The sequence below is a fragment of the Hemicordylus capensis genome, chromosome 12 (assembly GCF_027244095.1).
Source record: "Hemicordylus capensis ecotype Gifberg chromosome 12, rHemCap1.1.pri, whole genome shotgun sequence".
Lineage (NCBI taxonomy): Eukaryota > Metazoa > Chordata > Lepidosauria > Squamata > Cordylidae > Hemicordylus > Hemicordylus capensis.
The window spans coordinates 10912589-10927556 of NC_069668.1; the positions used below are offsets into that span (position 1 = coordinate 10912589).

The following is a 14968-nucleotide window of genomic DNA, read 5'->3' on the forward strand; positions in this document are numbered from 1 at the left end:
TGGGAAAGGGGAGGAGGGCTAGAAGACCCCCAGCCCCCTCCTTCAGAAAGGAAGGCCCTAAACCATGCAGCCAGCAGAAAGATGGGGGCCCTGGAGCCTCCCCATGTGGTCAAAACCCACAGCATGTTGCCCATGGAAGAGGGGGGCATCTGGGCACTGAGCCATGGCGGGGTGGTTAGGAACCTCGGAAGCTGCCTTCTACTGAGTCAGACCCTTGGTCCGTCTAGCTCAGTATTGTCTGCACAGACTGGCAGTAGCTACTCCAAGGCTGTAGGCAGGAGCCTCTCTCAGCCCGATCTTGGAGATGCTGCCAGGGAGGGAACCTGGAACCTAGATGCTCTTCCCAGAGTGGCTCCATCCCTTAAGGGGAATATCTTGCAGTGCTCATACCAGCGGCTACACATGCAAAAGAACCCCAAATTATAAATGAATATTTATATTTTATCTATAAATATAAATTATAAATTGTAATATCAGAATAATACAATATATAATTCTATGAAGGCATAAATAGTCCAACAAATACATTATTTTATTCTGATAATACATATGTCTCTGAAACTAGCAATCAAAAAAACACAGAGAGTGAATTGATCTCCAGGACACCTGGGTTCTTGGCTGCCCCATCCATCCATCCACTGCTGCCCAGCCCCACCCTGCCCTACTGGAAGCTGCCATATACTGAGTCAGACCATAGGTCCATCTAGCCCAGTATTGTCTACACAGACTGGCAGCAGCTTCTCCAAGGTTGCAGGCGGGAGTCTCTCTCTCAGCCTTGTCTTGGAGAGGGAACCTGGAACTTTGCATGCAAGCCTGCAGGTGCTCTTCCCAGAGTGGCCCCATCCCCTGAGGGGAATATCTTCCAGTACCTACACATGTCTCCCATCCAAATGCAAACCTGGGGAGACCATGCTTAGCAAAGGGGTCCATTCATTCTTTGTCACCACAAGACCAGCTCTCCCCCACAACGGTGAATGCTTGAAGTCACTGTTGCCAATTCAGCAACTATTTATTTAATCAGTTTAATCAATTATTATTTAATTTGTCCAATCAAGCTGCTGTTGTGTCTTTTTGACCCCTGCTAACTGGGCAAAGAAGCACTTTTTTTTAATGCGGTGACTCACTTTATTTAGCAAGGGGAGAGCAACTGGCCCTATCCATCCCCAGCACAGCATCCCTCCAGTGGCTGTTGCTGGTGTCTTATCTTATGTTTCTTTGTAGATTATGAGCCCTTTGTGGACAGGGATCCACCTTATTTATTTGTTATTTCTCTATGTAGACCGCTTTGGAAACGGTATATAAATATTTGGAAAGCGGTATATAAATATTTGTTGTTCTTTGTAATCAATCCGCCTTAAATCAAATCAAATCTCTTTAAAAGGGATCAACCCATCATTTTGACTTCCTGCCCCACGGGAATAAAAGGCAACTTGCTGCAATCAAGTCAACAGCCACTAGGTAGCGCACCGCTGCCTTCGCGCGCAGATGTCTCTTCCCCCGCACAGCACTTAAGGCTGGCTTCTCTTGAGAGATTGGCCCCCCATTTGGCATCATCAATTGGGCAGCCTTGCTGCCACTCCACTTTTGCGGTCGATGGGTAGGCTCGCCGGTGTTTGGGTTCGCTCATTCGGCTAAGCTAACCAAGAATGGGCAGCCGCTGCTTCAGTCAAGTTCTCTTTTTCGCCAGCTGATTGGCCTACTCTGCTGCCGCTCAGCTCTGTGGCATGTTTGATTGGCTCGCTTGGGCTCGACCGGCTTTTGCAGGGTCTTGAGCGGCGCTCGCTCAGGCGCTTTCCGGGAAAATGGCGGTCGATGCTGGCGCGGTGGCAGCAGCGATGGATGCGGCAGGTGCGATTGGGGAGGGGGACCCAGGCGTCCGAGCCAAGGGGTGGAGCTCAGGTGTCCTGGTGCCTAATTTATTCTCCTCTCAAGCTGCTGTTGTGTCTTTTTGGCTCAGCAATAACACTTTAGTAATATGTAGGTTATCAGCTGTCTTGTGCTGAGTCTGACTCTTGGTCCAGCTAGCTTAGCTTAGCTTGGCACTGGTTGGCAGCAGCTTTTCAGAGTTCCATAGGAAACCCCTTATACCAAGTCAGGCCATGGGTCTATCCAGTTCAGTATTGCATGCTCTGACCAGGCAGTACCTTCCCAGGGTTTCATAGGAAGCTGCCTTATATGGAGTCAGGCCATGAGTCCACCTATCTCAGTATTGCCTGCACTGACTGGCAGTATCTTCCCAAGCTTTCAGGCAAAGGGTATTTTCCCTAGCCCTACCTGGAGCTGCTTCTGGGTATTGAACCAGAGACCTTTGGTCTTATGCTGCAGAACATGGGGTCGCTCAATGACATCTTTCCGAGGTTTAAGTTACGGTAATTTGCCATAGCAAGAAAGATGCATGGAGGAGGCTAAGTGTTATAAAATGCATATTCCCATGGTAACAACAATGGATTGTAATATATTTTTTGCCATAAGAACATAGGGACAGCCCTGCTGGATCAGGCCCAAGGAGGCCTCTCTAGTCCAGCATCCTGTTTCCCACAGTGGCCCACCAGATGCCCCTGAGAAGCCCATAGGCAAGAGGGGAGGGCATGCCCTCTCTCTTGCTGCTGCTTCCTTGCAACTGGGATTTGGAGGCATCTTGCCTCTGAGGCTGGAGGTGGTCTGTAGCCCTCAGACTAGTAGCCATTGATAGAGACCCGTCCTCCGTGAATTTCTCTAAGCCTGTTTAAATGTCTAAGCTCCCTCTTCCGTATCCCTGGAACACGTGCTTACCTAGTGAGATGACTTGGTCTGATCCAGCAACAGTGCTGTAAGATCAGTTGATTTCCTGATCACTTGATTTCCTGACCTCTCTGCCAATGTGTGAGTTGCTTCTGTCTGTTCATATGTGATCTAACAATCATGCCTTCCTTCCTGTTGTGTGCCTGTCCAGAGAAAGTGCGAGGGAAATATGCCGCACTCTCCTTCGCCACGATCGCCATTCTGGTGGGCTTGCCGCTGTGGTGGAAAACGACAGAGACCTACCGGGCTTCACTGCCTTACACGGAGATTGCCGAATTGGACACGCTGCTGGTGAGCATCCGGCCTGCCTCTTCCCCTTCTGAAAAACTGTCAGGGACCAAATTGCAGCCTCTCCAGAGATACATGAGAAAATTGTGTCCTAAGAGCTCTGGGCAGGCAGGCTGCAAAATGTGAGACTGTTGTGATGGGAATGTTGTGTGTGCTGCCTGATTCTTAAAGTGATGTCTGAAGTGTATCCCTTAAGCTGAAAACCTGCCAGATTCCTGCCTGCAACCTTGGAGAAGCCGCTGCCAGTCTGTGAAGACGATACTGAGCTAGATGGACCAAGGGTCTGACTCAGTATATGGCAGTTTCCTATGTTCCTATGAACCTTCAGCTTGGGTACCCCATAGAGATTTGGGGGTGTTTTAACAAGCAATTTAAATAAATTTAAATGTAACAGGCTGCTCCAGTCACTGGCCTCTGTCCAGACAACGTTTCTCATGAGCATTCCCATTGAAGTTTATAGGATAAGTAAAGTTGCTTTTAAAAAGACTGCTTATGAGTAACTTCGTATAGATGTAAATCGGTTAGTGGAGTAGCCTGTCTCATAACTGTAATCTTTAAACATGTGTTGTTTATTTATACACATATACTGTATACGTAAAAACACTCCCTGTCTATACTAGGTAGATCTATCTACCTGCCTATCTCATATTTATATACCATCTGATATATACATCTCTAGGTGGTGTACACAATCCAAATTACAATATAAAATAAAAACAAACACTTTCACAGATTAAAGACAATTAAAAAACGATTCACAGAGTGAAACAATCTCACAGGAGAAAAACAAACAGTTTGAAATTAATTTTGATTAAAAGCCCGAGAAAATGGTAAGTGTTACTTTAGGGAGACTAAAGTAACGTAAAGTAAAGTGGCTAGTAAGCCTTCTGGCTCACTACGAAGTTACTCGTGAGCAGTCTTACTGAAAATAATGGGAAATGAATCTGCTTGGCCTGTTAACTTCAATGGGAGTCTGCAGTGCTGATTTTCTGAAGCCTGTCAGTCAGGCGGCGGGGAGTGGGGGAGGAGTCTGCTGAGCTTCAGCATGTAGCCAGCCAATCAGGAGCAGAGGAGGTGGGTCTTCACCCTCCTCCCTCCCCTTCTGCAGCAGACACATCGGCTTCAACGTGGCAATCCTCAGATGGGGGACAAACAGCACGGCTGCAGCGTGGGGAGCTAAGAGGGCTCTAATGACCCCCTGGGAGCCTTTCAGATACTCCTAGGGGGACTTGGACCCCCATGTTGGGAATGTGTAGACAGTACTGAGGTGGATGTATCAAAGGTCCAACTCGGGAGAAAGCAGTTTCATACATTCACGTGTGGCTTATGCTTCAGTTCCAGCTGACGGTGCCCATGTCGGTGGTGTTTGCCAAAGGGACTCTGCTGGCGGGCCAGGAGCGGAAGCTTCCATTCAGAAACACGCAGGAGACGGAGATGCTCCTGAACTGTAAGTTGAGGAACTGTGTCCTGCTTTCTTGGGTCCCTTCCAGTGACGGGCAGTTGTGAGTCTGTGAACCGGCTGCATTTGAAACTAGGCTACTGCAGTGCATTGTGCATGGGGCTGCCCTTGAAGACGGTTCAGAAGCTGTAGCTGATCCAACACTAGTCCGTGTGGACAGCCCTGAGCCAGAGGGACCAAGGGCCTGACTCAGTAGGTAGCAGCTTCATCTCTGGGGAGAAGCTCACCTGGCTTTGCCTCGCCTGTTGTCTCATTCCAGCCAAGACCAGCGTGACATCCCGCTACGAGGTGTCCTATCGCCAGGCCACTCCTCAGGAGGAGAAGGCCCTGTTGCTGGCTTCGGTGCAAGGTAAAGGCTGTAGGGCAAGGGTTAGGAAAGATTCTGTTATTGCCGTGGTGGGCGGGGTGGAAATGGGACCACCGGGCCTGAGATAGGAATGCAAGCTGGGGTATATCAAAACTCAGTGGTAGAGCGTCTGTTTTTCATGCAGAAGGTCCCAGGTTCAGTCCCTGGCAGGGCATCCGAGAAGGGCTGGGGAAACCCCCCCGGCCTGAAACCTTGGAGAAGCCGCTGCCAGTCAGTGTAGACGGAACTGAGATGGATGGACCAAAGGTCTGACTCAGTAGGCAGCTGCTTCCTCGGTGACGGACGGTGGCTCAGAGGTAGAGGAGGGTCTTTCTAATTAATTAATTAAATTCATTAATTACATTTCTAGACCGCCCCCATCCAAAGGCTCTGGGCGGTGCACAAGAAGTTTTAAAACACGGAAACAAACAACCATTAAAAACACATGGCTTAAAATGAGATACAGACCACTTTAAAACAAGTAAAAACAGGCTAGGACTTTCGGTTTGTGGAAACGGCGTCGTGGAGGAGAGGCTTCCCCCGGAGAGTTCACCCCTGCTTCTCTTTCCAGAGGCAGACGATCAGCTCTCACCGGCTCAGGGAGCACCAGTGGGCTCGCTCACCGTCTATGTGATCCCGCAGGGCTCTCGCCTTCTGCCACAGGTACACCCCCTTTGCCCCCCTTCCCAAATCCCACTCTGGAAGTGTGGCCCTTAATGTCTGGGATCCGTGCCTAGCCAAATGGACCTGCATGTTCAAGTTTTCCCCTGAGTGCTGGGGAGGAATCACGGCGGGAGGGGACAGCATCTGCTTGGCACGCAGAGGGCCCCAGGTTCACTCCCTGGAAGCATCTCCAGATAAGGCTGGGAAGGACCCCTGCCTGAAACCCCAGAGAGCCGCTGCCAGTCAGAGCAGGCAATCCTGAACTTGACACACCAGTTCTCTGACTCAGGTAAGGCAGCGTTCTCTGGCTGCCGGAGGTGGTGCAGAACTGTGGCACGCCTGTCCTCCTCTCCCCAGGAGTCCGACATGTACATCGGCAAGCATCGTAGTGCCGTGGTCAGGGCCCCGCCGGCTGCAAAAGACACACTGCTGGCAGTGGACGCTCAAGTGCAGCAGGTGGCCGAGGTCATGTCCTGCACTGCTGAGTCCCTCATGGGGGCCCTCTCGGACCGCGTCCCCATGGGCCAGCCGGGGGCTGAGTGGAAGCGGCCTTTCAAATCTAGTTTGGGTATGTATTGGTGTCGGAGAAGCTGTCTGTCTCCTGCAGGAGTGCTGCATTCAGTGGTCTGGGGTTTTTTGCAGCCGTATCGGTTTCCACTGCTTTCCTTTTCCGTGGCATTCTAGCCCAAAGGGAGAAGAGCTGGTCTTGAGGCAGCAAGCATGAATTGCCCTCTTTGCTAAGCAGGGTCCACCCTGGTTTGCATTTGGAGGGGAGACAGCGCTGTAAGATATTCCCCTTAGGGGGTGGGGCCACTTGGGGAGGGTCCCCTGCACGCTTGCACGCAGCAAGGTCCTGGGTTTTCTCTCTGGCATCGCCAGATAGGGCTGAGAGCGCCGCCTGCCTGCAGCCCTGGAGAAGCTGCTGCCAGTCTGTGCAGACAATACTGAGCTAGATGGACCAGTGGTCTGACTCAGTAGAAGGCAGCTACCAGTTCTGCAGTGTCTCTGCCCTTGCAGATCAGGAGAGATGGCCACAGTTGACCATCTTCTCTCTTACCGTGTCTTTTTTTTTTTTTTTTTAATGATTTGCACAACAAATTAATTCAGCCTAGACTAAAGAATCATCCCGGCCGATCTGATGAATTCTATATCTGGGTTCTTTTTAGCCAATGGAGAGAATAATAATTCATATAATGTAGCAAAATCTTGCATTTTAGCCTCTTGATCACGTCAAGTAATTGTAGCGCCTCCCAAAAAGGGAAGCATTCTGGGGCAATGAGTTAAATATTATTATATTAATATTAATACTAAAATATTTTTTAATTTTAAAAAGTAAACAAATATGTCAGGCTGCTGTATCTACTGTAGTTTTATTGTTGTGCTTTAGTTGTGTACGTATAGATATGATTTTCTGGTCTTTGACTGTAATAAACTGCGTCATTCCCAGTTTGTAGGTGACGATGAGAAAAATGTGCCCCATCTGTGGTGTTATGTCCCCCCTTCCCACATTCCTTGCAGGGTATGAAATCACCTTCAGCTTGTTGAACCCCGACCCGAAAGCCCACAGCCTCCACTGGGACATCGAAGGAGCCATCAGTCGCTACGTGAAACCCCTGCTGGACAAGTTGAACTCGGTGGCGGAGTTCTCCGTAGACTCACAGGTGAGTGCTGGGGGCCGCAGAGGCCTCTTCCGGGCAGCAAGGTAGACAGTGCTGTGCTGGGGATGCTCCTCTTCCATTCCTTCCCTCCCTAGATCCTCTATTATGCTGCGTTGGGGGTTACGCCTCGTTTTGACGCGCCTTCCTCCAGTTACATCCTGAGTGCTCACAGCCTCCCACACGTCATTAACCCCGTGGAAGCCAGGCTGGGTAAGTACTGGGCCCGTTTAACCCAGGGGTGTGAACTTGGGGTCTTCGGTGGTCAGAGCACGTGTCTTGCGAGCTGAATCTCCTTTGCGGCATGAATACTGGGGTCTCCAGAAGCAGGGTGGACCCAGGCCCTGATGGATTTTCTTTGGCACTAAGGGCCGGATGAAAAATTTTAGGAGCCAGACAGTGGACACTTGGCAAAATTACTGGACTTTGTGACAGATATTGTGGGGTAGCTGGGGGAGATGGGCTTCTCTTTATCCCCTTTACAAGTAAATCAAGTAAATCAAATAAACAAATGAAATTATTGATAAATAATAAATAAATATTATTTATAAATAAATAATAAATAAATACTTCGGACATGGGGCTGCCTGATTTGAATAAAGATGGTATTCAATTGTTCTGCCTCTGAGTATCCTAGTCTTGGTGTCTTGGTTAAATGTCCAGGCGCCTTGACTCCCTGGCACCTGGGATTTGCCGAGCCCTGAGATAGGAAGCCTGTATGCAGGCCGTAGCTCAGTGGGAGAGCTTCTCCTTGGCATGCAGAAGGCCCCACATTCAATCCTTAAAAACTTACTTGTTTGGCCTGACCTCCCAAGGTTTTAAACTTGTTTCTAAGCATTTGAATTGGTTCTGAATTGTTTTGAAACAGTTTTTATGTTGTTTTAAGCAGTGCATTTTAAATGAGACTTGTTCTTATGTGTTGTAAACTTGTTGCACACTGCCCAGAGCCTTTGGGTGGGGAGGTCTAGAAATGTAATAAATAATAATACTCCCTAGGAACATCTCCAGGGACCTTCTGTTGGTTCCTTCTGCATGCGTGCACAGCAGATACCTCTGCGACTAAGCTACGGTCCTTCCCTGAGTCTGGCCCTTGGTGCATCTAGCTCAGCGTTGTCAACACTGACTGGCAGCAGCTTCTCCGGAGTTCCAGGCAGGAGTGCCTCCCAGCCCTACCTGGAGATGCTGCCAGGTTGCTTCTGAAGCGTCTCTCTCTTCCTCTTGGTCTCCCTGCAGGCTCCAGTGCTTCCTCTCTCTACCCTGTGCTCAACTTCCTGCTGTACGTGCCGGAGCGTTCCCACTCCCCTCTCTACATCCAGGATAAAGACGGAGCGGCTGTGCCCACGAACGCTTTCCACAGCCCACGCTGGGGTGGGATCATGGTGAGGAGGGGCGGGGTGGCTGCCCGTTCTCCCCACATACACATTGGTGTGTGTGTGTGTGAGAGAGAGAGAGAGAGATGCTTTTTGGGGTGCCCCCAGGCTGATGTGTGGGTCGCCCATGGTGGGATAGGCAGGCAAGGCCGCCTGCTTGGAGAACTCGGCTAGGAAAGGTCTCGGAGTCACTCTGTAGGCACTGCTGTTGGCCGGATGCCCAGCAAATGTGACGCTGACATGGGATTAGCACAAATAACACGATCGCACGTTATAGGTGGATTAAGTGTGGAACTGTGCATTATCGGAGTGGAGCTGTGTGTGCCGTGACTGTTTGTGGGGAGCCTAGGAAGCTTCTGTCTACTGAGTCGGACCCTTGGTCCATATAGCTCAATATTGCCTACTTTGACTGGCAGTGGCTCTCCAGGCAGGAGTCTCTCCCAGCCCTACCTGGAGATGCTGCCAGGGACTGAACCTGGGACTTTCTTTATGCAGAGTAGGGGCTCTGCCTCTGACCAACGGCTCCTTTCTGCCTGCCTGGTCGTAGGAACAGTGGCCCCGGCTCATCCCCTGCTTGGCTCAGCTCCCTGTAGTGCAAGCATGCTCAACTTTAGGCCCCCCAGCTGTTTTTTGATTGATTGATTAAGTGCCGTCAAGTTGGTGTCGACTCTTCGCGACCACAGAGATAGATTCTCTCCAGGATGATCTGTCTTCAGCATGGCCTTGAAGGTCTCTCAGTGGTGCGTTCATTGCGGTCGTCATCGAGTCCATCCACCTGGCTGCTGGCCGTCCTCTTCTTCTCTTTCCTTCCACTTTCCCCAGCATTATGGGCTTCTCAAGGGAGCTGGGTCTTTGCATAATGTGTCCAAAGTAGGATAGTTTGAGCCTGGTCATTTGTGCCTCGAGTGGAAATTGTGGATTGATTTGTTCGATGATCCATTGTTTTGTTTTCCTGGCTGTCCATGGTCTCCTCAGAAATCTACTCTAGCACCCAAGTTCAAAAGCATCAATACTTTTTTAGCTTGCTTTCCAGTAGGCTTATGAGATCAGACGACATTGTGTGTGTCCCCGCCATCAGCTTCGCAACACCTGGACCGATATGAACCAAATTGGGTACAGTTGTAGGGACACCTCAACAGCGTAGTTTGTGATGATGTCATCCACCCCGATCCAAGATGGTGGGCGTGTAAACTTTGGAGGCACAAGTGGGCTAACTTGTGAACCGCTTAACTAATTTGAACCAAATTTGCTACACGTAGGGATGCCGAAATGGCGTGGGGTGTGATGATGTCATCCACTCCAATTCAAGATGGCGACCGCATGAACATCTGAGGCACAAGTGGGCTAATTTGTGGACTGTCTAACCCATTTGAACCAAACTGGGTACAGTTGCAATGAGTAACACACAGGGACACCTCAGTGATGTAGTTTGTGATGATGCCATCCACACTGATCCAAGATGGCAGACGCGTAAACTTTGGAGGCGCAAGTGGGCTAACTTGTGGAAAGTCTAACAGATTTGAACCAAATTTGCTACAGCTGTATAGACACATAATGATGCCCCAGTGGTGTAGTTTGTGATGATGTCATCCACTCCGATCCAAGATGGTGGACGTGTGAACTTTTGAGGACTGTCTAACCGATTTGAACCAAATTTGATACAGTTGTAGTGAGAGACACAGAGGGAAACCCCAATAGTGTAGTTTGTAATGATGTAATCCACCTCGATCCAAGATGGTGGAGGCATGAACATTTGAGGTGCACGAGATCTAACTTGTGGACTTCGATTTGTACCAAATTTAGTCCAGTTGTAGAGACAGTGAAAGGAAAGTAGGCTGATTAGTTCTTACTTGTCTATCTTGCTTCTTCAAAGTCCAGCTTTTGCATCCATAGAGTGATATGGGAAAAACCATGATCCGAACTATTCTAACCTTTGTAGGTATAGACACATCATGGCATTTAAATATCCTTTCCGAGGCCTTCATTGCAACCCTCCCAAGTGCTAGTCTGTGGCGTATTTCTTGACTGCTGGATCCTTTTACTGTTGATGGGTGATCCTAAGAGGCAGAAGCTATCCACCACTTCAACTCCCGAGCCACAGTGGGGTTGAGTTGTAGGCCAACATCTGCAGAAGGGCGGAAGCCGAGCAGCCCTGCTGGAGTGCCTTGGCCTTTGGAGATGAGTGCTGGTCCTATTTGGGCCCTGCCAGATTCCTGAGAGCATCTCTCTCTTGCCAGGTGTACAATGTTGAGCCTGAAGCTGCCAACGAGACCTTTCCACGGCACGTGGATGTGGACCTGGTGCAGGTGATGCAGGTCTTCCTGGCCCAGCTGCGGTGAGTGTTTGTGGTCGGATGTTCTGTCCTTTTCCAGGGGGACAGGGACAGGGTGGGAGCAGTGTTCCCTGCATCAGGGCTTCCCAGATGTGGTTGAGTACGACTCCCATCATCCCCAGCTGCTTTGGCTGGGGGTGCTGGGAGTTGTAGTCAACATCAGGGAATCCCCGTTACAGGGAACACCGAGATTGGGCTACGTCCTGCAGTGTTCCCTTCAACAGGGATTCCCAGATATTATGGACTACAGCTCCCAGAATCCCCAAGCAAAAGCTGTTGCTGCTGGGGATTCTGGGAGTTGTAGTCAACAACATTTGGGAATCCCTGTTAGAGGGAACACTCACACCCTGGTGCTCTTCCTTCGGAAGGCCTTTTTCTTGCCACAAAGGCTTGGAGAAAAATGACCTTCTTTTCAACCGTCTGGCTATGAGATTAGTTATTTGGCTAATCTAACTTGGCCGCTTACCTCTGCGGAGAGTGGAATAACCCTTTGGCGGGTGGACAACAAGCTTGCTGATGTTTCCATATTTTTTTTTTTTACATTTCTACCCTACTCATCCTCCGAGGAGCCTAGAGTGGTGTATGTGGCTATGTTTATCCTCGCAATGAGCCTGTGAGCTAGGTTAGGTCAAGAGAGAAGCTCCTGGCCCAGGGTCACCCAGTGAGTTTCGTGGCTGAATGGGGACTTGAACTCAGGTCTACACACACACACAGACACAGACACAGACACAGACACACACAACCTAGAGCCCAAACCGCCTTGTCAAACCCCAAGAGATGGTCAGTGGCCAGGCACCAGCGGCTTTGAATAGCACTGATGCCAAGGCCTGTCCTGCTGCCTCTTCTCAGGCTGCTGTTTGGGATTTTGCCGGGGCCACTCCCAGAAAAGGCCCTGCTGGAGAACTCTGGGAATGAGGGCCTCTCGGACTGGGAACTGGACCGCCTGCTGTGGACCCGCACCGTTGAGAACGTGGCCACCGTGTCCACCACCCTGACGTCCCTGGCGCAGCTGCTGGACCGTATCAGCAACATTGTGATCAAGGACGACGTGGCATCTCAGGTACGGGGCTGGCGGAGGTATAGCCCGTGAGCCAGGCCCACACATTTTGGCCATTGGTACCAGCTCGGGGTTTATTGGCAACGTCTACCCCCTAGAGATGGCAAAGAGGTGATAAGACACAGAAAGCGGTATCTTATCCCAACGCTTTATCCATTCTGTGCATCCAAATAGGACCAGCACTCCTCTCCATCATCCCTTCATTCTTTAAGTTCTTATTCTTTTTCTTTATCCATTCTTTATCCCTAGCCCCAAACAATTTGGATCAAATTGCAGTCATTTCTGCACAGACAAAAGGGTTAGGGTAGCAATGAACAAATGGTTGCCCTCTCTCCATGGAGTATTATTTCTTGTTTACACAGTCAGACAGGTGTTATTGACCGGTTTGTTTTATTTATTATTTCTTGTTTACACAGTCAGACAGGTGTTATTGACTGGTTTGTTTTATCCAGACATCGAGTCCTTCCCAAGGACCTGGGATGATGATGATGATGATTTGCATTTATATCCCGCTTTTCCTCCAAGGAGCCCAGAGTACTACAGTACTACATATTTGAGTTTCTCCTCACAACAACCCTGTGAAGTAGGTTAGGCTGAGAGAGAAGTGACTGGCCCAGAGTCACCCAGCTAGTTTCCTGGCTGAATGGGGATTTGAACTCGGGTCTCGCTGGTCCTGGTCCAGCACTCTAACCACTACACCAGGCTGGCTGTCTTTTGTAACTTTTGGAGGACACTCCTGCCCATTTCCTTTTCCATTCCTCTGACAAGAGTGATAAAACCTGATGAGGGTTTGGGGATTCCTAAAATGATTAAAAGCTTACACATCCACTCATTCACGCAACCATGCATGAGGCTGCACCCAGGTATAGGTCAGGCTGTGCCCATTCACACAACCATGCACGTACCCAGGTCAGGCTACACCCAGGTATATATGGTTGTGTGAATGGGGTGTGTGTGGTTCACCACTGCACCTTCTAACCTAGGTATACTATGCTGTGGAATCGGCCCAGAAAGCGATGCGAGAACTCGAACTAGGCCACTTGGACTCCGCCTTCCAGGCCAGCAAAGATGCCGTCACTTCCTCCGAACGGGCTTTTTTTGACCCCTCCCTCCTCCACCTCCTCTATTTCCCCGACGACCAGAAGTTTGCCATCTACATCCCGCTCTTCCTCCCCATGGCTGTCCCCATCCTGCTTTCCCTGGTGAAGATCCTCCGGGAGAGCAAGCAGAGGAAGAAGGTGCCCACGAAAACGGACTGAGCAACTGCCCCTCCTGGTGCCGATTGAGGACAGCTTTGCTCCCGTGGGGATTTTGGAAGTTTGGGAAGCAGGGATCAGAGAGGGAGGGACTGGAAATCAAAGGTGGCACTTTATGCTCCTCAGAGGCCAGAGTTGCCTCTTAACAGGGATTCCCAGATGGTGATGACTACAACTCCCATCATCCCCTGCTGAACGGCCTCTGGCTGAGGGTGATAGGAGTTGTAGTCAGCAGAAAATCCCTCTTACAGAGAACCCTTGTTGGGAGCTATTGACTCCTTATCCCCATAGAGTGGATTTGGGGTACTGGAAACCCCCCCCCCCCAGCCCAGGGAAATGGTGCTGTCCTGATTCACGGATGCTCTTGAAATCGACTTGGAAGGGTGCCGTTGGCTTGCTTGAAAGGCTGGGGCACTGCCTCTTGGGACTCTCTCTTCTCCAAATCTTTGGGGGAAGAGGGATGCTGGCAGAAGCCTGTCTGGCCTACCTGTGGGGATGGGGTCCCTTTCTGTGAAAGCACTTCTTGGTTGTTGAATAAACATCAGTGGCTGAATTCTGAGTGTTCTTGGGCAAGTGTGGCTTTGCCGTAAAAACCTTGTGCTCTTGTCGACAGAAGCGCATACGTGGTTCTCCGCTCTGTAGAACGGGCACAGCCAGTGTGGCACAGGGGTGAGGGCAGGCCTGCCATCCCTGAAAATTGGCCATGGGGGTAATGGGAATTGTAGTTTGAAACGGCTGGAGGCCCAAAGTTGTGCAGTCCTTGCTGAGTGTTGGACTAGGACTGGGGAGACCCGAGTTCAAATCCCTGTTGAGCCATGAAACTTACTGGGTGACTCTGGGCCAGATCTCTTCTCTCTCAGCCGAACCTAACTCACAGGGGCGTTGTGAGCAGAAACAGAACCATGGCTCTTTCTCTGGGCTCTTTGGAGAAAGGGTAGGGTATAAATGTAAACATAGATATCTTATTTATTCATTTATATCCCGCTCTTCCTCTTGAGAAGCCCAGAGCACTGCACATGGTTATGTATACCCTCAAAACAACCCTGTGAGGTAGGTCAGGCTGAGAAATATGTGTCTGGCCTAGTCACCTTCATGGCTGAACAGGGATTTGAACTCAAGTCTCCCTGGTCCTAGTCCAGCACTCTAACCACTACACCACACTGGCAGGCTTGTGAAAAAAATGGGGGGGAGTAAGTACTTGGTGACTGCATCCCAGTTGTACTCACCTAGAAGTAAGCCCTATTGAATACAGTGGGCCTTACTTTCAGGTATACATCTGAGGTCCAATGCTTAGCATCTCCAGGAAGGGCTGAGAGAGACCTCGTCTGAAATCTTGAAAACTGCTGCCAGTCTGTGTAGACTGTACTGAGCAAGATGGGCCAATGGTCTGACTCAGTTTGGTAACTTCAGATTGTTGCCTATATAAAGAGGCCCACTGTTTTGAGGATGGGGCCGTAGCCCAGTGGCAGAGCATTTGCGGTGCATGCCGAAGGTCTCAGGTGGAGTCCCTGGCAGCGTCTTCAGGAGGAAAGATTCCAGCCCGAAACTTTGGGGAGCTGCTTCCAGTCAGAGTTGGCAATTCTGAGCTAAATGGACTCAGAGGTTGAGGTATGAGGCAGCTGCCTGTGTTCCTGTGCAACAGTCTGGGCTGAGAGGGCCTGGCTCCAAGTCGACCATGAAGAACTAATTGCCCTGGCACTGGGGTGGTGCTCTGCACATGCTCTGAGGCACCCTCCTGTTGATGGGCCGATAGTCCGACTT

The 14968-nt window shown here is 50.2% G+C and overlaps 1 protein-coding gene across 2 annotated transcripts; it reads left to right on the forward strand.

Moving 5' to 3' along the window:
- Nucleotides 1-1704: 1704 nt before the first annotated feature.
- Nucleotides 1705-13760, forward strand: PIGS (phosphatidylinositol glycan anchor biosynthesis class S). 2 transcript variants are annotated; one of them, XM_053275603.1, is made up of 12 exons: nucleotides 1705-1848; nucleotides 2933-3072; nucleotides 4405-4516; nucleotides 4788-4877; nucleotides 5446-5537; nucleotides 5895-6105; nucleotides 7056-7198; nucleotides 7291-7405; nucleotides 8426-8571; nucleotides 10800-10897; nucleotides 11744-11954; nucleotides 12935-13760. In XM_053275603.1, exons 1-12 carry the CDS (start codon nucleotides 1803-1805, stop codon nucleotides 13208-13210), a joined length of 1680 nt encoding a protein of 559 aa, XP_053131578.1. In that variant the 5' UTR covers nucleotides 1705-1802; the 3' UTR covers nucleotides 13211-13760. The 2 variants fall into 2 exon arrangements, with proteins under 2 accessions (XP_053131578.1, XP_053131579.1); XM_053275604.1 differs by lacking the exon at nucleotides 1705-1848 and adding an exon at nucleotides 1960-1977.
- Nucleotides 13761-14968: the final 1208 nt, after the last annotated feature.